Source organism: Marmota flaviventris, chromosome 15, assembly GCF_047511675.1.
Source record: "Marmota flaviventris isolate mMarFla1 chromosome 15, mMarFla1.hap1, whole genome shotgun sequence".
Classification (NCBI taxonomy): domain Eukaryota; kingdom Metazoa; phylum Chordata; class Mammalia; order Rodentia; family Sciuridae; genus Marmota; species Marmota flaviventris.
In genome coordinates, this window is record NC_092512.1 from 10,037,055 (window position 1) to 10,062,611 (window position 25,557).

The 25,557-nt window shown below is 39.8% G+C and overlaps 1 protein-coding gene and 1 pseudogene across 2 annotated transcripts in view; both read right to left on the reverse strand.

Moving 5' to 3' along the window:
- Efr3a (EFR3 homolog A) overlaps positions 1-9,452 on the reverse strand; it is a 92,476-nt gene extending 83,024 nt beyond the window's left edge. The window contains exon 1 of one of the 2 annotated variants that reach the window (XM_027950284.2): positions 9,241-9,452. In XM_027950284.2, the coding sequence (XP_027806085.2) occupies positions 9,241-9,250 (10 nt within the window). In that variant the 5' untranslated portion in view covers positions 9,251-9,452. The remainder of the gene's footprint in view (positions 1-9,240) is intronic. The other variant, XM_027950292.2, reaches the window with a different exon arrangement.
- A 104-nt stretch (positions 9,453-9,556) lies between these two features.
- Positions 9,557-23,602, reverse strand: LOC114102784 (translation initiation factor eIF2 assembly protein-like; annotated as a pseudogene).
- Positions 23,603-25,557: the final 1,955 nt, after the last annotated feature.

A 25,557-nucleotide genomic window follows, 5' to 3' on the forward strand; every position in this document is an offset into this window, starting at 1 on the left:
AGGCACTGTGAAAACCTCAGCTCTAAAAGCATCTCAAGCCTTCCTGGAACCACCCTCCAATATGGGTAAAGAACAATATGGAATCTTTAGGAACCAACAATGAGGATCCTGCACCCAAGGAAGAAGCTACTGTAAAAATGTGATAAACAGAACTGACTGAAGTGGTTCAGAAACCTGTCTTTCTGTCACCACTGTCTTGGACTTTAACCAGTCCATTTCATGAAGCCAGCTGCAGTAAGACAAACCTGGGACAGCCTCTCAACAATACTTTTGCATGGAAGACAATGCAAAGACCAGGATGGAATCAAAGAAAAAGTGGCAGAGTGAACAAGTCACTTAAATATATTTCTAACCTGGCTGAAAAATGAAAAAATTGAACCTCTGATACTCACATAGTCCAATCTAGCCGAGAATAAGAGAAGCCACAGATATCCAGACTCAGAATCTTAGCTGCTATGTGTTTGCCTACATTTGTATCCTCCCCTCTCAAACGCCCTTCTAGAACCAACTGAAGCAGATAATGGGATGAAGCCAGAAGCAACTATCTTTCTCTGCCAATATATGATTTTAACAACATGTCCATAAAACATTTGTACCTCTAAAGCATGATTTCATAAATCCTATTGCATCTAAACATTCTTAGAAGATATTATGTTTTTCCATTTAGTGAGTCAAACAGCTAGTAAAAATACTTTTAACTAAGTTCTTAAAATAAATCAATTTAAGTCAGATGTCATAAATGGGCTACTCCTCTCAACTTGCAGACAAGTCCTTTAAGCTGACACAGTACCTTTTGCAAAGTTTGTGAGATCCCAGGAATCAATAACCTTAACCTTGGACACCTTACAATTCATTTTTCTGCTCAGCACGAGTTAAGATGCATTTAAATTTAACTGCAACTACAATTCCAGGAACTTGGCCAGACAGTTGTTTAAAAACCAATTAAATAGCAGGGGTGTGAAGACTACTTAGCATTATCCAGAAAACTACTGCAGCAGATAAATCCTGGAGTTCAGGTATAAAAAGAAAAGGGAAGATCTGAATAATTCACAAAACCAAGAATAAAAGCAAAAATAATGGCAGCTAGACAGAACCCCTCTTGAAGAGCAAAGGTTTAATGCCTTTTTTAGAACAGGCTAATATGATTCAGAGGCACAATGAAAAAAGAAAACCTGAGTAGTGATTGCTTCTTCAATAAAAACTTGAATTATTGTCATCCAATAATACCTAAAGTTAGAGAGCAAGAATTTATTATGAAAAAGGAAAAAATATGATATTCTACATGAAAAGAGTATTAGCTCCTATTTGCTTCAGAACATACTTGAGAGTTGGCTCATTTCAAGAACTGAAGGAACTTTCCACACATGATGATAGAATTTTGACAAATTTGACATATTAATCATAGGAGGAATTATCAGCATTCACTTTGTGATCACACTTCCCAAGAACTGTATTCCTCTATAAAATGCATAATCATTTCAAAAAAGGAACACAAACCCTACAAACTCATAATAAATTGTACCCCCATATAATGATTCATCTCAGCCTTTAAGGTTTTCATGATTGAAGTCACCACTTAATCAGGCAGAAATTATTTCTTCTTCCTTTAAAAAAATATACAAATGATAAAAAAAATTCCCATTATTTTCCTCCCAAATTGAGAACATAGTCCATCAACCATTGCTCACATCATTCTCAAAAATTTTCCATTTCCCAAGCATATGACAACAATCAGACGGCAATACACTGTTTTCCCAAGCCAGTGTAAACACATTATGTGATAGATATTCAAAGTTCTTTTCTACAAGCTAACAGAAGAATGAGTTTAATGCAATATTTTAATTTTTCACTTCAAATTTCTGAAAATGTGTTAAAAAGTTGTAAAATATCTCAAGCATCTTTTTTTATGATAATACAAATGCTAATGGTAGAAAATATGAAAAACACAAATTATAAAAGAAACTAAAAATTAGAATCACAGCACCTCCATAAGTATCATTTTTAATAATTGCATGATATTTTGTTGTAAGGATGTTTTATAATCCATTTATGCCACTTCTGCATTATGGATGTTTCCATGTTTTCACTAATTTTATAAATATTACGACAGACATCTTGATGCAGAAATCTTGGTGTACTATATTTTTAAAAGTGAAATTACTGAGTTAGTTGATACAAAACTTATTAAAGCACTTAATAATATATTTTCAAACTGCTTCCAGATCAGCTAAATCAGTTTACACTTTTGCCTCTTCTACTGTATGTCCCTTTCTCTGGTGATCCTGCAATTCTTAAAACCACCTCTCTTCATAGTATCAATTTTAGAAAAGTCTACCAAGCCAGGCATGGTGGCACAAGACTGCAGTTGCTTGGGAAACTGAGGCAGAAGGACCACAAGTTCAAAGCTAGCCTCGGCAAAAGTGAGGTGCTAAGCAACTCAGTGAGATCCTGTCTCTAAAATAAAAAAAAAAAAGTCTACCAAATATTCATCTATATAATAAAAAGATGTCAACAGGATAACAGAAAATTTTAAGAAAAAAATAAGGAAAAGAGCATATAGAAAAATACAACAAAAGCAGAAGAAAGAAGTATTTAATATGGCATGATATATTTAGCAAATAATGATAATCTTAACTCCACTCAGGTGATCTGCTTTGTTTTTCTAAGAAAGCCACCTCATGTGTCTTTAAATGGCTTCAAATTATATGCATACTTTGTGAGAAAATCTGTTTTGTTTTGTTTTTTTTCCCCCCTGGGGAAGAATAATCATGGCTCTCAACAGATTCTTAACAGGGTCATTTAACAAAAATATTTAAGACCCTTTTCCCAGATGAATAGCTCTTGGCATATCTTCTGATCCACTCTTTCCTCCCTGGATCACTTGGGGACCATATGGGCATTTTCTGTACCCTTCCATTTCTCAGAATGTCCAAGGCCCCTTTCCTTTAATCTCAATAAAAACCTTTCTACTACCACTAGAGGACAAAGGAATGCTCACTTCCTACACAGGCCTCCTCCAGGAGAGAGTTCCTGACATATAAAAATGGAGCCTGTAATGGAAATGATAGAAACACTGTATGATTCCAGAGGTATGATGAAAATACCTAAGTAATGAGTCATGCCATCTAACATCTAAAGGTAAAGAGCAATAAATAAACAGCAAACACACACACACACACACACAAACACACGATGACCTACATAGAATCACAGGATTTGTCTACTGTAATCCATAAGTGAGTGGATCTAGAGATATCATGCTAAGTGAAATAATCCATCTCACTACCACAGGAACACTGTACACGACAAATGGATCATTCCACACCAGAACTGAACCATGTACAGGGTACCATCTCTACTCAGAACTAGTATCTTCACTTGACCCTCAAAAAAAAAAAAACCTCTACCTCCCCAACACAAAGGATTTTCTTTTTTTTAAGAGTGTGTAGGTGGAGCCAGGTCAGAGCAATGATACTGGAAATCACTGCCCTAGAAAACTAGAAAAAGATGGCTGCAGCTGCTTTTGTTTAAAGTTGCCCATTACAAATTACCCAAGTAGAAGTCTAGGCAGACTGAATTCCCCAGAAAACTTCCTTCTGCCATCTGTCCTACTACTCACACAGTACAGTTTGGGGAGGTACACAGAACTTCCTAGAAATTATGACATGGAAAAACAAGGTAAGGGGAAGAGCAACCTGCCCATGTTGGCTCCCTAAGGAACCTGATACAGGCAGTCCCTGCCCAGGGTCAGGCAAGACCCTACCTGCCCCAACAGATGGCTGCTGAGCAGATCAGCCCTAAAAGACTTTGCCCTGAGTTAAGAAGGCAATCTCTGGGGAACTGGCTGAGGAAGCTGCCACAGGCTACGGCACAGCTTAACCAGTATTAAACATTTAGATCAGGAGTTCTCAACCAGGTACAATTTTGTCCTCCAGGGAACATCTAGCAATGTTTATAAATGCTTTCAGTTCTCACAACTTTGGGGGCAATTATGGAGAGTAACTGCCGCAGTCTGGCTGGGCACAAAATCACGAGCCACTCAAGCAGGAACAAACTTTATTTTTTGAAACTGCCACCAATCTGTATGCCCCCTGGGAAGATCACTGATCCACACACAGCGGCATTCTCCCGGCACCCCCAGAGCAAGTTCCTCCCCGGAACTCCCTCCTACTGTACTTCCCCAACCAATGGGAACTCTCCAGGAGTCCAGTAGCAGGCCAAGGTGAACAGCAGGAGTCCAATATCCATATGAATGCAAATCTTAACATAATCATATCATCTCAATGGCTAGCTGGCATCACCTTTCAACCAAAAATGCCATGCATCATATACTTGGCTGACTCTTAGCATCTCCTCCCTTCTGTTTACTTAAGCAACAAGCAAAGTGGCTAGGGACCGTGCCTGTTAGGTTTGTCCAATTCAACATATGGTTCTTACCCGTCATCGGAAAACTGACCTCTAGGCATCAGCCTCCTGTCTTAGGTTGACACCACTGCAATTGGATCATACCCGTCACTGACTACCAGTCCAGCATATAGCCATACTTGTGGATAGGCCTATGCACCAGTGGGGGGGTGAGGTTCTTTGCCTCACCTCTGCTGGCCCCCAAATTTGGCCTTGGTGCCGGTGGGGGGGTGAGGTTCTTTGCCTCACCTCTGTTGGCCCCCAAAATTAGACCATCACTAGTAGAAGGGAGGAGGATACAGAAATGCCATGACACCAAGTCAATTGACGGCTCCTAGGAAAAATTGCATCACTGGTGACACATCAGCAAAGATACTCTAGCACTACCATAATTCGCTGCATCAACAGATAGATCACAATGCAGCACAGCTTAACCAGTATTAAACATTTAGATCAGGAGTTCTCAACCCGGTACAATTTTGTCCTCCAGGGAACATCTAGCAATGTTTATAAATGCTTTCAGTTCTCACAACTTTGGGGGCAATTATGGAGAGTAACTACTGGCTTCTAGTAGGTGGAAGCCAAGGCTGCTACTAAACATCCTGTATACAAAGGACCGCCCCTTGCTGCCAACTCCCAACTCCAATAAAAATCATCTGGTCCAAGATATCTTTAGTGAAAAGATTGAAAACCCCCCATTTATTTCAGGCCTTTGTTTGTATTTTCATCTCAGACCTCAAACATGTTACAGGCATTTCTGGTAAAAACCTAATCATAAATTATAAAACTTTCATAAAACTGTTCCACCAAAAAAAAATTACTTCAGGTTATCCAAAGATTAGCTTTTCTGACTCAAGATTCAACAATTTATTCACTGAACATTTAGCAAATACCCACTATGTAACTGGGCCCAATACTAAGCAACAGTAGCAGTTAAAAAAAAAAAAAAACTCACAGGCTCTGATTCAACTCTTGCCTTGGCTCAGAGAAGTGTAGTATGAAAAAATAAGTGCAATTTTGAAGCTAGACAGTTAGTTCCAAGCTCTATCATTTACTATCATTAGGCATGTTCTTAACTTTCCTGAACCTCAATTAATTCACCTCTACAACAGGTTGAAAAGGACCTTTCCCAAAGTAGGAGAGTTAAATAAGATAATTCATGTAAAGTGCAAAGTATACTAAGCCTAGCTACAATCAGTATTCAAAAATTCCTAATATTAATAGCAAACTATAGCAAGCAATAAATTGGAAACTGCTAGTATGCCTATAAAATAGTTATTGTAACTGTGATTGTGACAGCTTGAACACATTTTCAGTGAAATTAATTGCTTTTCTGCATAACATTCAAAAAGGTAAGACCCTGGCAGGAACCAAAGCAATGTCAAGTCCAAGGTCACTGTGGGAAAGAAAAATCTTCTGCTCTAACTCTGGCAACACAAAGGTGCTAGGTGGAGGAAGATGGAAGTCATGGGGGAGAGATGGGAAAAGAGGAAAGGAAGGAGAGGAGTAAGAAAGAATGAGAATATGAATGAATGTGAAGGAACACAAAAGGCTCCAAAGCCAGTAATATGAATGTGTAGGTCAAGCTTATATGTTATACGTTTGTAAAGGGAACATTTCAACTAACACCCATCTTTCACTTCACAAGTCATTTTGGACTTGTTTCATGAATGAACTGAAAAAACAGTTTAAAATAATTAGCTTCAACCATGGGGAAAACAAACAAATGTGGAAACATAACCACATTCCCACAGTCTCAGCAAATCTGCCCAGATGTCAATGCCAATACCCAAATACATTAACCATACAATTACTGAAAGCACAGTTAAGAGCAAACAGTGTCTGAGTGGTTTAGAATCTTCCAGTCAATATACAACTTTCCATATTTAATAAAAGCATATTTTAATGGACTTGTTTTCAGGCACGTGAAAGAACCCCTTCCTTATAAGTACTTCACTAAAGTTTGAGTCTATGCCATATCATCAAGCATCTACTTAGCATACCAGTGGGACCCACTGCCTTCTTCCTATAGATTCCTGTGACAAGACAGAAGCCAAAGCAAATGTTAAATGTTCTTGTAAACGCACAGAAATTTTGATTTAAAATTTGGCCTAACTTATGTTTGTTTTAATGTAACTCAAAGGGGGAAAGATTATTATCAACTTTGTTGCATCCATTATCATTATATCTATGCTCACTGCAATTACTGATTATAGGAGCCAGATCTATGTTCAAGTCCACATTGTACTCCACCTGTGACCTCAGGGAAAAATCACCAAAACTCAGATTCTTAGTCTCCTGATTGGGGGTGGAGAGGGAATGTGTAAAAAAGATTAAGCTAAGAAACTAACTTTCCTTCCAAGTCAAGTACTAATCCAAAGTGTGAAAAACCTCTGAAATTGAAAGCTTCTTAATTTCCTTTGCATGGAGAATCAAATAAAGGCTTTTAGAGAAATCATGTATAAAATTAAACGCTTGTTAGGTTTGACAAGATCATTCAGTAACACAGTCTTGAAATCTATGCCTAATGACTGATTCAAACTACAGACTGGAAATAGACAGTACGACCACAGAACTGTTTCTGTGCTCAGAAGCTTCCTGTCACACATCCTTCCAGCTATCTGCTTTCTCAAAGAGATTGCATATCTCCAAAATAATTCCTATGAAGCTACTATTAACATCCACACCTTATACAATTGCTTAGCTATTAGGGCTATACCATGTTCAACTAGATTCTACTCATCAACATCAATTTCAGTGACTATTAATATCCCAAATAAACAACAAAATAGCAATGGAATAATTATATGATTTAGAGCAAGAGTTGCTTTTACAACTGAAACATCCAAGAGACAATCACCAATTTTACAGAAAACATTACCTTTATTTAGCTAAAACTCCTAAATAATAAGTAAAACTAAATAAATAACTAAATAACTAATAAGTAAATAACTAAAACTCCTAAATAAATAAGTATCCTCATCATTTAATTAACATTTAAAAAATACTTAGGCTAATTGAACCAAATTTTCTTCTTAAAAGCATTCCTAAAGAAAGTGACAATTTTTATTTCTCTGCTTATATACTTACTATATTAGAAGTTTATTCTATGCAGAATTTCTAAGAATAGTACAGTCCACTGCACTACCCAGCAATTTTGATGGTTCTGATCAGCAAAGGAAGACAAATCCTACTCTCTTCATATGAGCACACTTCTATTCAGTCACAGAAAATGAGCCAGGACAAATATTAACAATGATAGATAAATATTTCACTTGCTTTCCAGTCAGGGAGTGAAATGTGAAATCTTAAACTATGCCAACTACACTACAGCTCATCCTAAATTAATTCTGCAGAGTGACTTAAATATTTTAGAGGAACAAGTTTTCTGTATCCTATCTATGAAGTTATATTATCTCTAGAACATAAATAAAAATGTGTTTATTTTGTAGGATGTTGACTGGCATTTTACATGAATTCCATTTGAAGTCTCAACTTTTGAAATAGTCATTTATGCCCTCTTGCTAATCTCATTCACTGAATAATATAAACATAATTTTGGAAATAATAAATTAAAAAATGATAATGAAGACAATGGTGATACCTCTCCATTCTAGATTTAAAACAAAAAACAAAGCCACCAATGATTGTATCTAGTAAACATATTTACTGGATACAAAGTTCAAAACATGAGTTAAGGACCCACATTATGTAAAGAAAACAAAATCCACTCAATACTTGGAAAGTTGAAAGTAATCTCCACATCAAGATTAAAGATGTGAAGTTATTAGGTAAACTTTGCCAGTTATTAGGTAAACTTCTCTAATGTCAGGAAATAATGTCTCTTTACTCACCACTAGACAAACCATGTATTTGAACCTAGAAATTCAGTGTTCCATACATCCATAAAAACATGGACAACTAGTAGGAGTTAGTTTTGAATTCTAAGACACATATTCACAAGTGTTTAAAGATTCCACAGTATATATGAATCACTCAAAAGAGCCTTAACTTGAATCTCAAATCAATTAGGATAGTGCTTACTCTCACTCCCAGGTCAGTAGCTATCCCAGTTCATACAAATTCATATGGGCCACTGGGTTAAAGTCACATTGCTATTTTCTGGGTCATTCTATTAGGTGGTACAGCAGCTGTCCAAAAAGCCTCCACTACTCTGTGATTTTTGAACCTCGGGGTCCCTCAGTAACACCTCGGTGGGAGGCTCTCTGGACAGGCCGACTTGGGGCCCCCGCTGCGAGCTAGCTAGTGTACCTAGGGGTGTCCAAGGCCAGCAGTTTTAATGGGCTGCCAGGTAAATCTGAGTCCAGGGGCTGCACTTCGAGGCGCCTGTGCTAAAGACTTCCAGCGGCAGTCCTTCAACCACCCCGGATGCGGTGCAGACCGCGAGGACTTGCGGGCCGCGGCGAAGGGCTCTGGGCGCCGCCTCCCACCCGGGGACGCCTGGCCTCAGGCCTGGACCTTGGGGCCGCAGTTACGGGCAGTTTCCCCTACGTCCCGCCAAGCTGAGCGGTGGGCTGGGAAAGCGCCCGGACTCTGGGCCCCAATACAGGTCTCGGTGACCACCAGCTCCGTCACCGACGGGACGCGCGTCCCGGCGTGTTCCTCAACGCTCGGGCCTCAGTTTCCCCGTCTGTCAGCGGGCTCACGACAGCCCCGGAGAAGCTGCGTCGAAACGAAAGTAACTCGGCCGCCCGCGGCACTTCCTGGCACGGTCCCGCACGGCCGGCTCGGCCCGCCGCGCCGCGCCCACCGCCCAGCGAGCGCCCCCGGGGCCGCCCCCAACGCCCTCCGACCACCCGGCCTGCGCCCACTCACGGGTAGGCATGGCGACCCCGAACCGCGCTCGCCGCCGCACCGAGGCTCAGCGGGGCCGCGCCGGCCGCGCCAACGGCACCATGACGGCTGGCGTCCGCCGAGGCCCGGACCAGCGAGGGGCTAAAGCGGGGGGAGCGGACGCGGACCCCGCGGCTCACGCAACAAGGCCACCGACAGCTGCCAGCGGCAGCCCCGCTCCGCGCCGGACGACGCGCTGGGCGTACCCACGCCCGTGACGTCAGCGCGTCCCCGGCGTCCCGGCCCCGCCCCGGCCCCGCCCCGCCCCCGCCGGCGGATCCGCTTGGACTGGCAGCCGTCACCAGCAGGGCCGGGGGAGGCACCGCTTCTCGAGCAGCTTCGAGGTCGCTTTTATTTTCAGATGCTGGTGATTTACCTGGCATTCGTTTTTATTCAACCCGTGTAGGGTGTATAGCTTTAGGATTGTGAGTGACAGGATGATAGTGGCTTTGGGCGCGTTGCGTACCTGTAGGCTTTTTATCCTGTAAGCTCCTTAACTTGAAAAGCATCCCGCAGCCGCTAAAAGCATGATTTATTTGAGGCGCACTAAGGTCACTTAGAATGATAGCTATTTTTTTTCTCCCCAGAGGACAGAAAATGTCATTTCCTCTTGCTCTTCTGGTGACTTTCAGAGTGAGTTAGTCTCCTCCGGACAGGGCGGTTCTGTACACCTGGCTGAGTTACTGTTCTTGACGCTGGGTATCATTAACAGTTGATGGCCATAATAGTCACTGAGCTGAGCACCCACAGGAGACAGAGCATCCGGCAGAAGGCATAGACTTTGAGAAGCACCCTGGGCTGTGAACAGCCTGTATGGGGAAGCAGAAACCAGCCGCAGAGATCTAACGATGTTCTCAATACCCAGAAGGCCTGTTAAAAAGTAGAGTCCTAGGTTCTTAGCTAACCCCACTGAATTACATGGGAGGTGATTTTAAACACATACTTAAATCGGAGAACCTGTGTCTTAGAGAATAGTGCAAACGCTCTGGTTAAAAAAGAGAGAGAGAGACAGGGAAACAGAGATTGTGCAGAGAAGATAAAGAAGATGATGGTAAGAGCCAGGAAGGGCATGGGGGGTGGGGGTGGGGGAGGATTAGTCTTCAGGTGAACTTGGGAGAAAGCAGAATTTGAATTAACAAAGACCTGGGGAGCCCTTTAAGAGACTGAAGAAGATGGAAGGCACATTAGAGTGAGTCATAGAAGCTGGTGAGAGGAGAGTATGTACAATTGACATAAAAAAAAAAAAGACTGTCCCTTGCTAACAGTAAAGGACAAACTCTGAGGCTTTCACTATTGCATACATTTATCACCTATACTATCGTTCCTGCTCACAGCTTTCTCCCCAAGACTTTCACAGTATCTTGATTTGCCTCTACTGTAGAACTTTTCCCTTTGAGTCCTAATTAAACTGCCATAAGTGCTTGTATTCTTCCACTTGGTACATATATGTTTTAGAAAATGGCAAAACCTCTTCATAAATATATAAATGTGAATTCATATATAGAGATGTAGATATGAATACATATATTTGTCTGGCAGACAGTAGGGAGCTGGAGTGTTTTAATTCATAACTATAAAAATAAAATACATATAGACAACCCCTCTGTATCCTTAGTTGGACTCAACCAACTTCAGATATGAATATTTTTTTTAAAATAAGCTTTAATCTGAATTAAAAATGTATAGACTTTCTTGTCATTATTCCCTGAACAACACAAGAACTACTTATTTGCATAGTATTTACATTGTATTGGTATTATAAGTAATCTAGAGGTGGTTTCAAGCATAAAACAGGGTGTGTGGGTTATATGCAAATATGTTATCATTTTAGGAACTTGAACATCCAAGGATTTTGGTTTCCAATGGGGATCTTGGAATTAATCGCCTGTAGATACTGAGGGATAACTGTTTATTCAAGAATATGAAAGTAAAACAGGTAAAATAGAAGTAGTTAATAAACACCTTTATATTTGTCATCCTTTAACAAACCATTCCATTCTGAACAAGGACAATAGCCTTTAATTATTAAAAATAGGGCTCTAAACAACACAGTGAAGAGACCATAAAGGTAAGCAGACAATTAGGAGGTTTCCATGTGGGTACAGAAGAGAGCATTCGGCTTTCTTGGTGGTGGTTCTGGGAAAGGAAAGAGCTGAATCTTACTGCAGAAACAGAAACCCTAGGATTTGTTGGCTGCTGGCTTGAGAGCAATAGAGAGGCATCTGTTGGTTATGTAACTCCAAGGTTGGAACAAGGAAGCTGTGTGCTGGGAGAGCAGAAAACAGGTTGGGAAGGAATGCTGTTTGGGGAAGGATGTGAGGAAAGGATGTGTGTATCCCTGATATACTGAGCTTGAGGTGACTTTCAAGGGTGTCATCTGAGTGAATAGATCTGAAGGCAGCTGGGCACACCAGGCTGAAGATGAGCTGCAGGATCTCCAGTGGGAGACTTGGGAATCTTTGTTCAGGGACAGAAGCTGAAGCTGGGTATCAGTGAGAGCTCTCTGAGGAAGGATGTGGAGCCAGCAGAGGTCAGGAAAGAGGAGATCCAGAGGGCATCGTTTCCTGAAAACCAAGGGGAAGTATAATTCCCAAAAGCAGACATTTCTACTTGAATTACTTAAAAAAGATGCAGATCCCCAAACTCTGAGATCATTCGACCCATAATGTGTGTGTGTGTGTGTGTGTGTGTGTGTGTGTGTGTGTCTTTATCCCCTTGGTCTTTTGGTTTTATATTGCTGCCAGAAATAAAATCAGCAACCAAAGATTCTGAGGAAGGACAGCTGAAAGTCAGACATAATACTGCCATAATGTTAGGGTTATATATATTGTTTTCCTAGTTAGTGTACACAGGATTTGGGTACCACTGTTACTATCTAGAGCCCCTGTCTCTATCAAACCCTCCGGATCTCACTTCTCCCTGTGCACTCTCCAACCCCCCATGATGAGAATTATGATTTTGTCGCCACCACTTTTGGTACTTGATCTAAGAGCAGAGATTTAGCCTTCCCTGGACCACTTCCTTTTTCCCCTCTTGCAAACACCATTTCCCATCTATCCCCTCTTGCCAGAGCTGCTTTCATGAAGCCTAGTTTGGACTGGTAGAAATGGGGATATAGGCATCTCCATCAGTCCCCACACTGCCTAGCATTTGGGCACAGTGGGTGTTGTGTACATTGAGATGGCTGCTAGATAGATCCCTCTTCATGAAGGGATGCACTGCCATGGTGTTTGAGCCACTTCAGTGTTTGAGGTCACCTTTTTCAGGGTGCAGGGTAGGTAGTTTCCTTTCTAACATACAGATCTAGAGATGCTTCTCACCTGCCTAACATCCAAATCCCTAGCTAGTCATAGGTATATAGGAGGCTTTCCTATATACCTATGGTCTTGAGACCTCTCCAGTTCTCCCTTGCCAACCCCATATTCCTCTTTCCTCTGGCCCTGATGACTTCCACCGCAAGACCCCATCATGCTGTGGTATTCTTTTCTTCTTTCTCCCTTGCTGTTTCCCCAGCAGGAGTGGCCTTTCCTACACCCCCTTACTGGAGGAAACTTCTGTTCATCCTTCCAAAGTCTAGTGAGTATTTCATGAATGAAGAATGACCTAAGACCCGGCAATAATCCTCCTAAGTATATACCCTGGGAAAATTCTCATAAGTATCCATTAATGGTACAGGTAAGGAGGTTCCCTGTAACACTATCCATGGCAGGGGGTACTTAGAGGAACTCAGGTGTTCATCACTTGTAAAATGTGGTGGATTCACACATGCTATGGATACATATCAGCCAAACTCTTGATCCTAAAAATATAGAGTTCGGTGACATAATTAAAGGTCATTGATATTTATAGCATAATACTGCTTGTATAAGTTAAAAATACACAAACCAATATGAATTCTTACAATGATACAGAATGAGAGAAGGGACAGAGAATGAGAACAGAGAAATAAAAAAGAAAAGAATTGCCATGTACAATGGTGCACACCTGTAATCCCAGCAGCTCTGGAGGCTGAGGCAGGAGGATCACAAATAAATATAGCCTCAGCAAAAGTGAGGCACTAAGCAACTCAGTGTGACCCTGTTTCTAAATAAAATACAGAATAGGGCTGGGATTGTGGCTCAGTGGTCAAGTGCCCTGAGTTCAATCCCTAATATCCCTCCCCCCCAAAAGAATAAGAATTCTCATGGTTCAGTGCAGGGACCCCCAGGTGTAACTGGGGCAGATTCTCAGGAGGGCTGTTGACACTTTGCAAGCACACATTGGGAAAAGCAACAGAATTTTGGTATTAGCATGCCCTCATTTATACCTCTAGGCTGGTCAGGCCTAGAACGTTAGTTACATAATGACCTATACACTAATCATTAATAATAATGTATTTTTATTGTATTTATACTCTTCAAAAACTAATGTCAGCTTCAAATCAAGAAAAACATTCACTAGCACTTAAATAGGAGAACACTTTCCTTTTTTATGTTTATTGGTACATTTTCAGACTATAGGCCATTAAAAATAGAAGTTCTTTGTCCCCTGTGTCTTATTTATTCTCGGAAAATAATTAGAAGGTCAAAAATAATATTAGAAAGGTCATTGTCAATATTCTATTAGAGCACTAGCTTTTAGCCCAAATTGCCCAAAATAGCCCTGCTCCCAGTTTAGACCAGTATTTGTTCCAAATTCTAAACCCTGCACTGAGATGATTCACTTTTAATTAGCATGCTTTTTAGTGCTTCCAAGGTAATTGCTAGCAAATTTGCAGTTTATAGGAAATAAGTATAAGGCTATTTACTTCTCCCAAGAACTTATTACCAAAAGGTCATAATGATGTAATTTGATGTTGTTGTAGAGTTCTTTTCCTCACTAAATATTTACATCAATAATATGTCTCTTTAAAAAAAAAAATCATTCCATGTTATTTCTCCCATTACTCAATAGTGACTCAGGACTTTTCAGTGTTTGTGAGGCACTAAAAGCACAGGCTTTGGATTTAGAAAACCTGGGGATGAATCCTGCCTTCCCCCTTCCTGGTCTTTTGACAAGCTTTGACCTTCCTGCACTTAATTTTTCTCAAGTTCAAAATGAAGAAATTCCCCCTTGTGTTGTGATGTTCTATGAGTTTCCTCAACAAAATATCTGGATCCCACTCCCAAGATTCTCATTCAGTGGTTGGTCTGCAGCATGGCCTTGGCCTAGTTGACAAGCTCCCCAGACATTCCTGTCTCTATAGCATAGCCAAGATTGTGCTCTGTTGTCTTCGGGAAGATTTGAGCATGGTGCAAGTCTAATTCGGAGCTTCCTGTACTGCAGAAGGCCACCCCTACATTTGGAGACCATTGAACTCTGAATTCCAAAGTAATGTGTTCACTCATGTGCTAGCAAAAGTAGCTGAAAACACTCATGAAAATAAACAGAAAGGATAAGCTTCTAACCATTGCCCAACCTTTTCTGTGCCAACTAGGACCCTGTGCAAGGCTCACACACAGGATCATGCCCTAGCCAAATGTCTTAGTCATCTGTGCTTTAAAAAGAGAATTGCAAATGGCTAGGGAGCAAAATCCTGAGATAATAAGGTTAAGAGGTCTTAATTAAATCAGACAAAACAGCTGGAAACCCTTCCCTAGAAAACTATCATTTTAAACAATTAGAGGAAACCACTATCTCTCACTGTTATTTACTAAAACGTTAGCAGTTAGGTTTAGCATTTGATTTGGGGTATAGTGGAGTTGCTAAAAGAGGAGAGAAAACTCTCTTTTTAATATGGCAGTGGCAATCTAGGCAGTGAGGTACTTAATAAGATTTTATAGCACTTAGTGTCAAATCGTATTTATTGCTGTATCCCTTGTCAGGGAACACAGTAGGTACTTAGATGCATAGATAGGTAAAAGAAGGGAGTAGAAGCTCTTTGTGGTCCTTTAGAAAAATGGCTTCATTTTTTCTTTCTTTAGTTGTGCTGAGGCTTCTTTTTTTTGCGGGGCAGGGGGCTGGCCTCGACTCCCAAGTGTGTGCCACTGTGCCTAGCATGCAGTTTATTTATATATGTATATATACACATATACATATTTTTTTAAATGAGGAAACTGAAGCTTGGAGAGACATAGGTAGGTCCCAAAAGAGGTCAATCTTTCTCTACCCCTGAATGTGGGTTGGCCTTACAACTTGCTTTGGTCAATGGGAGAATTTGTGTACTAAAGTTTCAACTAACATGAGATAAGTTGAGACTTAGGAAATAAATTTACAGTTTATAGGAAATAAGTATAAGGCTTTCCCAGTTGAAGTCATCCCAACCATCCCGGAAGAGGTGGCCATGACCAGGTGCTGCTGACCAACCCATAAGCAGAGATTCAAGAGAGCCAACCAAAGCCAACTAAGAACTGCCAGCTGAGACCAGCCCAAATTTTAACACATGGAGGCTTGAGCTGAACAAACAGTGGTTATTTTAAGCCACTGAGTTTGAGAGGGTCAGCTATGTACCCCCTTGTCACAATTACTATATATGATTATAACAACAGCTAACTGATCATAAGTGTATAGAAATAAGGAAGGTATGATTGGTAAGTGCCAAGCAACATGCTTAATATCTTTTCTAACATAATCCTTCCTTACAAGTGCTATGAATATACAAGGATCCTTGTTGCTTTAGCATGGGGACACTGAAGCTTGAGAAGATTAAATAAGTCTTCAGAAGCCACACAGGTAAGGAATGGTTTTGGAATTTGAATTCAAGCTTGTCTGCCCCCAAACCTAAGCACTTAACTACAGTCTGCATAGTCAACTGAAGAGCAAATTACAGGCCCAACAAGAGATGCACATACAGACTGTGCAGCTAAAGAGGCAATTATTGTTTCTCTTCCAATTTGTCTTACAGAAAGAACTGTCAAATCCTCCAGAGGAGGAAACAGGTTTTCCATGGATTTCCAAATCCTTAAAGAATGCCTGTAAGTTTTATATTGATTCTTCTTGTACAGGCTAGAAGCTGAATTACAACCACGATGTAATTGTTTTTCTCTCACTTGGAAAAAAGATAGAAATAAGACATTGTGACTGTTGACTATAGTTTTCAAATAAGTTCTGCTGATATTGATGTTCATCTATCTTAGAAAAATAAGTTTTAAAATGTTGTATCCCATGAGCAGAGCTTCTTTCCTTGTAAGAAACATCTAGTCATTATTTTCAAATTTGTCAACTTGTGCCATCTCAGTCTTTAATGTAACTAGTAATGGGTGAGGAAAGGGCTGTCTATTAAGTTTACCTTGAATAAGATAAGAGACTTATGGCTAGATATTGTCATTGCTCATCATATTTACCTTGAATCTTGAATGAGGGGCATGGAGTGTTAGAAATAAAATCAGAGCACTTTATGCCCTTAAAGCAGAAACCCAGTTGCAACCAAATCCTACTTACAGCCATCAAATTGGTAGACAGGGGTGGTAAGCCTGCTTAGAAATATGGGTAAAGAAACCTCACAAGCAAATGGCTGAAATCAACTTGAAGAATTCTGTTGTTGTGTGACACAGTTTTTATTAGAGAATCAGGGTCAATATTGTAGTTAGCACTTTAAATGATCTATATTTGTGTACTAGAGTTTCAACTACAATATTTGTTTTTAAAGCACAAGAATTAGGCATAACCAAGAGAAAGGAATTTCAAATGTTTTTGGCAAATCGCATGACCAAACTGCTTTGCTACATTCATAAACATGTACTATGGTTCTGGAGACATCAGAGAGAGCAAATCTCTCTCACTTTGAAGGCATCTAATGGAAGAGAAAAAGACACAACTCAACAAGTGAAGCTATAAAGTCAGAACACTACATTTGCTCAATTCTAAAATGCAAATCTCCTCTAATCATAAATTTACTGACTATAATAATAAATTGTTTTCAAAGCTAGGGAAGTTGGTATGACTGAATAATGGAGCAAAAACTATCACTCCTTGTCCAAGTTCAGTCTGGAAATACTTCTAACTGATGTCAGGCGGAGTGATTTTGCTTTCAGTGATAGGAAATTCAATTAAGCAAAAAATAAGATAAAACAAACAAAACCATAATGTTGTGAACTTAAGCAGATGCAAAGTAGAGTTAAAACCCTAATAAGACAGTCTCCTATGCTCAAGATCTATTTATTATTTTTACAAGTAGTGACATTATTCATTTCTTCCTAGCTGAATATACTGGGTATAAGAAGCTGCTAATTTCTAGACTGCCCACTTCCACTCCATCCAGTGAGGGATATACAGGAAGCTGTGGCCTGAGCCCAGCTTCCTGGAGCAGGGATGGTGTCCTCCTTGACTCTTGAACTCTAGCCCTCTAATTAATCATCCTAAGGCCGATTATTTTCAGAATAAGAAAAAAGTATTAGTTTGTGAGAATCTTCTGCCAGCAAAGAGGTCCTTGAGCAATGGATAATCCTGATAGGGGCTGAGATGTACCACAATGTCGCTGTGTAATTGAGGGCTGGAGAATTCTGCTTGAGAGCATCTCCTTTGTTACAATCACATTTTAAGTTTTTTTTTTTTCCTAGGTATCAATTCTTCCCAAGAAAACAGTAATGAATCTGTCACTTCACCAAATGAATCAAAATCAATTAGTAACACCTCCCAGTACTGCTCTTCCAGGTATCAAATAGAGTCTTCATCTAGAAGTTTATACTGTGCGCTCTTTGTATACCTCTGCAAATTTCTTCCTTTTATTTAGAAACCTGATCATACTACCATGTGCAATCCTTTTGAGAAATTCCACTAAACTTGTTTTCCTTGACAAGACGCTGGAACTCAGTTCCAGGAATTAATTCACACCACTTTTGAAGAATAAGCTAATATTCCATACGAATCGGCACAAACAATGAATGGTTGAGTGAAGCTATGAATGTTAAAATCATAACTCATGAGAAGTACTCATGTTGCTGAGGATTTTACACTTCAGAGAACTGTCATTGCCATCCACCCAGTGCACATCCCTTGGGGCACTCCATTTCAGCTGAGGAAATATACTACCTCACCTTCCCAGGGAAAGGATAGTTTCTTAGACTTTGGGGGGAAGGCAGGAAATTCTGATGCTATAAGCGCAGGTGTGCTCTTGTCCCTCTGTCACCATATTTCTCTCACTGACTGGTGGACAATATGTTGTTGGATCTTCCCTCTTCATGGTAAAGCTTCAGAAAGGAAGGAACCGCTCAGAGAATGGACAGGGCAGCACATTCTCCTGCCATGGCTGCTCTGTCTTTCCTTTTGCTTCCAGAACCCTGGTCTACAGCCCACAAGTTAAAGGACTCTTCCAGTCTAAAGAAAGGAGTAAGAGCACAGCAAGTGGAGGAGGGTCGGGATTTGTCTTCTTGGTATGACCTCACTGCCAAACACAGAGGGTTTTCCTTGCATTTCCTTTAGCAAGATGGCGTCTCTCCTACAAATCCTGTTCCCTCTTTTCCCCCTTCAGAGAATCATTCCAAATAAATCTTCTGTTAGACAGCTGAAGCACACATTTAATTCTTCTGTCCCTATCCTAGATTCACTAATCGTCTTGATTTGATTCTTCATCTATATTCTTATAAGAAAGAATGTACTGATATGACCAGTGCCAATCCTTGCCCTTTCTAATGCTTGTAGTTCTCATCACATGTACATCTAATTCACATACTATGGCTTCCTATGTTTTTAATTGGGGTGAGTAAATTGGCCAGGGCTTTCCAAGGTATAGCAAGCACAGTCACAGCTTCGTTTTTGTAAAAATTGCCAGCTAGTATCATACAACCTTATCTCTATGACCACTGCGAACTGAACAAGATTTTCATTCATTCATTAAAAAAAAAATGTGTTGTGCTGGGGATATGGCTCAAGCGGTAATGCACTCACTTGGCATGTGTGGGGCGCTGAGTTTGATCCTCAGCACCACATAAAAATAAAAAAATAAAGATGTTGTGTCCACCGAAAACTGAAAAATAGATATCAAAAAATTCTCTCTCTCTCTCTCAAAAAAAAAAATGTGTTGAGTTCTTTCCATATACCAGGCACTCCTCCTGGTGCTGGGACAGAACCATTGCTAACTCAGTGATTGCAATGTGGCAACATAGTCAGTAAATAAGTACATGAAAAAAAAAAATTCTAAATTGTGTTAAGTTTTTAAAAATATATTAATGGAATTCTCTGCTAAAGAAATTAAGCATTGAGATGTGTTTATTAGAGGTCAGAGAGGCCTTTCCATTCATTGACTTACCAAAGATGGGGTGGTATGAATGGTTCATCACAGATGTAGGATATTAAGGGATGCAAGCTTTGTAAAGAACTTAACAACAATAATAAGACCAATTAAAAGCTATCTGCTTTTTATTATCACCATGTGCTGGCTATTGTAAGCAATATCAGTAATAAAATTACTCTCTGAAACAGTCTAATTAGTTTAGTCCTAATCAGTTTCTGTGGTTGCTGTTGAGTTCTAAGACTTGATATGTAATTAGTACATTTTTATTACTTATCCCTTAATAAACATAATAATCTATATGGAAGTTACTTTGGAGAACTCCTAATTATAACATTGGGCCTTGACACAGATACATATTCATTCTGACAGTGGGTTTGAAGTGGTTCTGAGCTTGTTCAAGTTTGATTCTGATTCAACTTCTCTCATGAAACCCTATGGTATAACATATGCCTGCAATTAAAAAGTAGATGTGAAATAAACAGTGATAGCACTATGACTAAGAAACAGAACTTGAAGTACTTCCATGTTTTGTGTCAACTTGAAGCTTTTATTTGTGTTTAAAATTTAAAACAGATAATTGTGAACTGGGAGGCATAATATAATTTAAGTACAAATTTTTGTTCATAAAGGAACTATTTTACTGATTTTGAATAATATTTTAGGTAAAAATTAATTGATTGCTTTAAAAGAAAATTGATTTTATATTTGATTATAATCATTACAAAAATATTTTGTCATATAGAGAAAGAACATGTTAAGAATTATTTAGAAAACAAACACATGAGATAACTCTGGGTCTCCTTGAGATGGGCACCTGCCCAATAAAAATCTACTTCCATCTAGAGAGTGAGATTGGGACCATGTGTATTAATCAGAGTTTGCTACAGGAATAGAATCAATAGGATGTATAATTATAAAAAGGAGACTTATTGGGTTGGCTCATGCGTCCAGAAGCTGGATAGTCCACACACAATAGCTGTCTGCAGGCTGGAGAGCTGGAAGAACCAGTAGCTGCGCAGTCCAAGAGGCTGAAGCCCCAGAACAAGAGGGATCAGTGCTGCTGGCCTAGTGGGAGACCTAAGGTTTCTGGAGAATCACTGTCAGATTCTGCTTTGGAAGAGTGAAGAAGCAAGAGTCCAACATCCTCAGACTATCCCAGTAGCAATCAAGAACAAGTTCAAGAAGAATGGAGCTTACATCTGCTGCTGCTTCCTTATTCTTCCAACTTTTATTCCATCGAAGCCATCATCATATTGGCCTTACTGCCCATGCTCAGGGAAAGTCTCCATTTCAGTTGGCTATCCCACATGTCAATCATTCCTAGGCACACCTTCATTGACACACCCATAAACCTCTTAATCATGGCCACATCTTAATCCAATCAAGTTGATAATTCAAATTGACTCTTACACTATGTTCTAGAGAGGTCCATTCTCTATCCAGTATTTGAACTGGGGAAAATGAGAAAGTCAGATGTTAGCTATAGCAGTAGAAATGAACAGACTTGTTTGAAAAATTATGGAAATCTAAATAATTTACAGAAGTCTCCAATTGGGAAAGAGATAGGTTCTTGAGTTTGGAGGTTAAATGATCACTAATAACAATAGAAAGTGCATTTTTTAACTGAATAGTTTACAAATAAATGAAGGCAACATGAGATAGTGAGGAAAGAAGGCCGAAGGTCTAGGAGACTGGCAGTAAACCATAAGGAATCCAACTAAAGAAGCCATTAAGTTGGTCCAGAAAACCCCCGAGGGTTCATGATAAATGGCAAATGAATTCCCATTTTGCTATTAAATTGAGTCTTGAACTAATTGTGGAAAATCTCAGTGAAGTTTGTGCACTTTAAAATGGCACCATCATAGCAAGCTTGGTGGAATGCAGAGGCATGAACATAAGGGACCATTAGATGACTCAGATAAACAAGCCCAGCATGAAAAATGAGCTATGGGGAAAGAGAAGGGAGAAAATGTCATTGGTTTCTGTTGATATGAGTGTTCATGCACCACGGAGAGGTTAAGCCATAGGATTTTACATAACTAGGCAGGCGCCAGAGTTTAGACATTTGAGAAGTCAGTTTTAAAATTAATTGCAAGTTTTTCAAGAATGGTTTTCCTCATAGTTATTTATTCTAATATTAAATAAAATTGTTCTTAAATACTGTAACCAGTATTTACTAGTTTTATACCTGTGCTAACAAGAAAAAAACATCTTCTAAATCATGTTAAGATATATTATGTTAATAAATTTAGTAGTCTCACATAAATCATCTACAGTTTCTAACTGCTGTTATAATGATGTGGGCTTGTGGAAAGCAGCTTTTGTTTGCATTAACTAAGAATCTTTGGAGGTTCCAATATTTCCAGCTGGAAAATGAAGTACAATCTGTCTAGTGGAAAAATTATGTTTTTAAAGGACATGTGTGCCAATTACAGAGAATCTGGAAAATGAAGGAAAGTATACAGAAGAAAAGACCGGTTATGTCTAATCTCCTCACTCCTACTCAGAAGTAAGATTTTCTCCTTTTTCCTTCCAGTCTAAATACTCAGACTTTAGTATCAGGAGATGTAATTGCCACAGACTTCAGAGAATCTTAAATGTGAAAAAGACAACAAATGTATTTTCATTAGTATTAAATTGATCTTTCCTTTTCTGGCTGTAAGTTGCATGTAGGCAGTAACCAAATCTGCATTTGCTTATTATGGTACCTGTGGCATCCAACAGCACCTAGTTCAGTACCTGACACATGGTCAGTGTTTTCAGAATGCATGCTATATATCAATATGGGTGCTAAATGTCAATCAACAGAAACCAAGTCTGACTGAGAAGGGGTATTGTTAGAGGTGGGTTTTGTGTTAGCCAAAAAGGAATTTAGTAAAAGACAACTGAGTAAATCACAGAATAAGTAGGAAAGTCTGAGGTTTTTAGCTCAATGTCTATACAGCCAAGTCACATGAAACTGGCTGGTGCTGCCTGCAACACTGGTAACAGTTTTGTCCTGAGCTCTTCTCTCTGGCTCTGCACACTGCTGTGATTGCCTCTGGCAGCTCAGGATGACTTCTGCTATATCTGCTATCAACTGTCCCAAGCAGACATGCCGAGAGGTTCCTGCTCCTTTTTCTTTTTCACCACAGCTTTACAATTCAAAGTTTGGTATGGGTATGTTTGATGGGCAAGCTTGAGATAACTAGCTTATAAAGTTAAAATGCTTATTTAGCTCACAGTTTTGGAGGTTACAGTCCAAGATTGTTTGGACCCATTGCTCTGGACACCTGGTTGGGTGTTGGACAGCAATGGTGGGAAGCATGTGGCAGAGTAGCCACTCACCTCATCAAATCAAAGAGAGGAAGAGGGAGAGGTCTGGGTCCCACAGTCCCCTCCAAGGACATGCCCCATGACCTCAGGACCTCCCACCAGGCCCCACCTCCTACAGGATTCACCAGCTCCTAGAGCACTCTGGGAACTGAGCCTTGAATACATGGATCTCTGGGAGACACTCAACATTCACACTACAGCAATTCTCCACACATAGGAGGGTTTGGATCCTAGACAACCAGAAATCATGACAATTGCCCACTATGTGGCGTCTCAACATCAAAGGTTAACTTTGTTTTCCTTGCATTTTTACTGTTATACACAAGATCAACCTATTAATAGAAACCTCACTAATATTATGTAAGTATCACTTACAAAATTGAAAATATTCTTATCTCTGCCCATAAAGAAGCCAACACAAAGTTATTCATTGCTAAATCCATCTCCAGGATTAGAGTGCCATCCTGATTCTAGTTGTTACAATCCCATCCCAATAATTCTGTATGCTATGGAAATAATTAGGGAAGTTATCACTCATATGTCTTATAAAGCACAGGGGAGGACAGAGAACAAAAATAAAATTAGCCAATGTATTTGGATACATGCAAGATAATGAGGAAAGAGTGCCAGTAGGTGCTGAGTACTAGTTACTGTAGCTGTTTATAAGACCACAGTGGGGATTGAGGAGTTCTCTAATTCTCCTTTCCTGTTGCCTTTGACCTCATCAGCTTCCAGCTGTTGGAGGTCCTCTAATGGGTTGAGTGAGCCAATTTTTCATCCCTGAGAAGTCCTACTTGCCTGCATGGGTTGCTGTCACCTTCCACTAACATTTACCGCCATATTGGGCTACACTTAAGAAGCACCACAGCAGATCTGCTAGACTTTAGAGACACCCTCCCTTGTCCCTACTATGAGGTAAGCAATCTAGGCTTCTTAATTTGTCAGAATGAATCACCCAAACAATTCCTTAAAATTCTTTTCCCCTAGTTCCTCTAACAGAGGAGCCAGAGTAAGCAGATGGTAGCATTGCTTCTTGTCAAAGAAAATAGTGCCATGTATCCTAGGAGAAATGTTCTTCTCTTGGACAATAAATTTTCTAAACCATTAAAGTCCAAAGTTGTGAAAATAGAATGCAATGTATTCTGGGTATAGATGAAACAGACTATGTCTTATTATTATTATCTGGCTCAGAGAATCTACTACATTTTATATGAATATCTATAACTTGGCCTTGCATAAGAAAGCAACTGACATTATAACAGAGATTTTGTAAAAAGCCTCCCATTGTTCCAGAAGGCCACGAGTCCTTGAGCAACAGGTATATTAAAAGATTCCTTAAACATATTACTTTTTCCCCTTTTACTATAAAATGAGGTTTTCATGCAGAAGCAATGTTGAGTGCAATACTGTGATGATGAATAAGGTATTTGGAAATTCCATGGACCTGCTAGAAAACCTCTGTGGTCAGGGAAAACTTCTGTTTCAGATTTTGGAGTAGAGAGGGCACTCTTGCTAAGGGGGAAGATAGAAAAGCAAAGTTCTGGCGTTTCAGAAAGCAGAGTTGGGGGTGGATTCTGCCTTATCTCCAGAAAAGTCAAGTGTTAAATAGATAAATATTGATGATTATCCTCTATAGAACAAGCTAGTTAGGAAAGCAAAGCAACAGATTGATCCAGGATTGAAACTGAAAGGTGATGTCTTACAATCCACACTGCCCCCCAAACCTAGTCCCCCCGTTGTCTCCAGCTCTTTGCTCCCAGAAGCCGTATGGATTACTTACAGAGACGGATAAGGATGAGGAATAATCGTGGCTATTTTTTGCAAATAATGTACCACACAGGCTTACCCACCAGGACATAGTTGGGGTTAGGAACCTACAACTCACTTTTACTGGGGCAGATTCATTTCAGCACATGACAGAGAAAAAGACAAATATGCTTTCTATAGATAAATTGGTGAAGAAAAAAGGCTAAGATGTGCATTTTTAGTTCCTTCTTCTAAACTCCTGAATTGTACTATTCCCTTGGGAAGAGTGAGCAAAGGTGGTGAGAGGCCAGCTGTGTTTCTGTAATGTAGGTCCCTTTATTTAGAAGGAAACAACAGGTACACAGCACACTTGTTCCCTTTTATCAATATTACTAAGCCTTTTTTTTTTTTTTTAACCTCTTGCCTAAAGAGGCTAAAACTATCCAGAGGATGATGTGTCATTTATCCTATGGCTTTGTCTAGTCAAATCTTTCCACCCTTGAAAACATAATTAAATCTACCTCAGCAAGAGTTAATTTATTCTTCATCCTCCAGGCAAAGAGAACAGGAGGGGAAACAGAAGCACAGAGATCACGGGGGAATTGCAGATTATTCAGTATTGCTGAAATGAAGAGGGGGAGGTAGCAAAAAGAGTCAGAGCTGACTTAAGGAATTTGAGCTATAGTCAGCAGACTAGTCCTAGAGAAGTCGATTCAGAAGCCTGCAGGGCCTGCAGGAGATGTCCAAGAGAAGTGGGTCATTGGGACCTATCGCAAACTGAAGGCCGAAAATGTGCCCCAAATGGCAGCTCTTACTCATGTCCTGCCGACTGTGGCCATATGGAACTGTGGAAGCAGAGATACCAGATTTTCTTATTTTCCACAAGAAGCTGGAAATACAAATTTCCTGTGAAATTTCACAATTTTTAAACATTGCCACTTCATTTCCTTTTGAATTACTGACTAAAAATGTTGGTGAGTTTGAGTTTCCCCAGTGGAGTATGTCTTTGCTAGACTAAGGAAAGTCATCAGGCACTTTGACTTGTCACA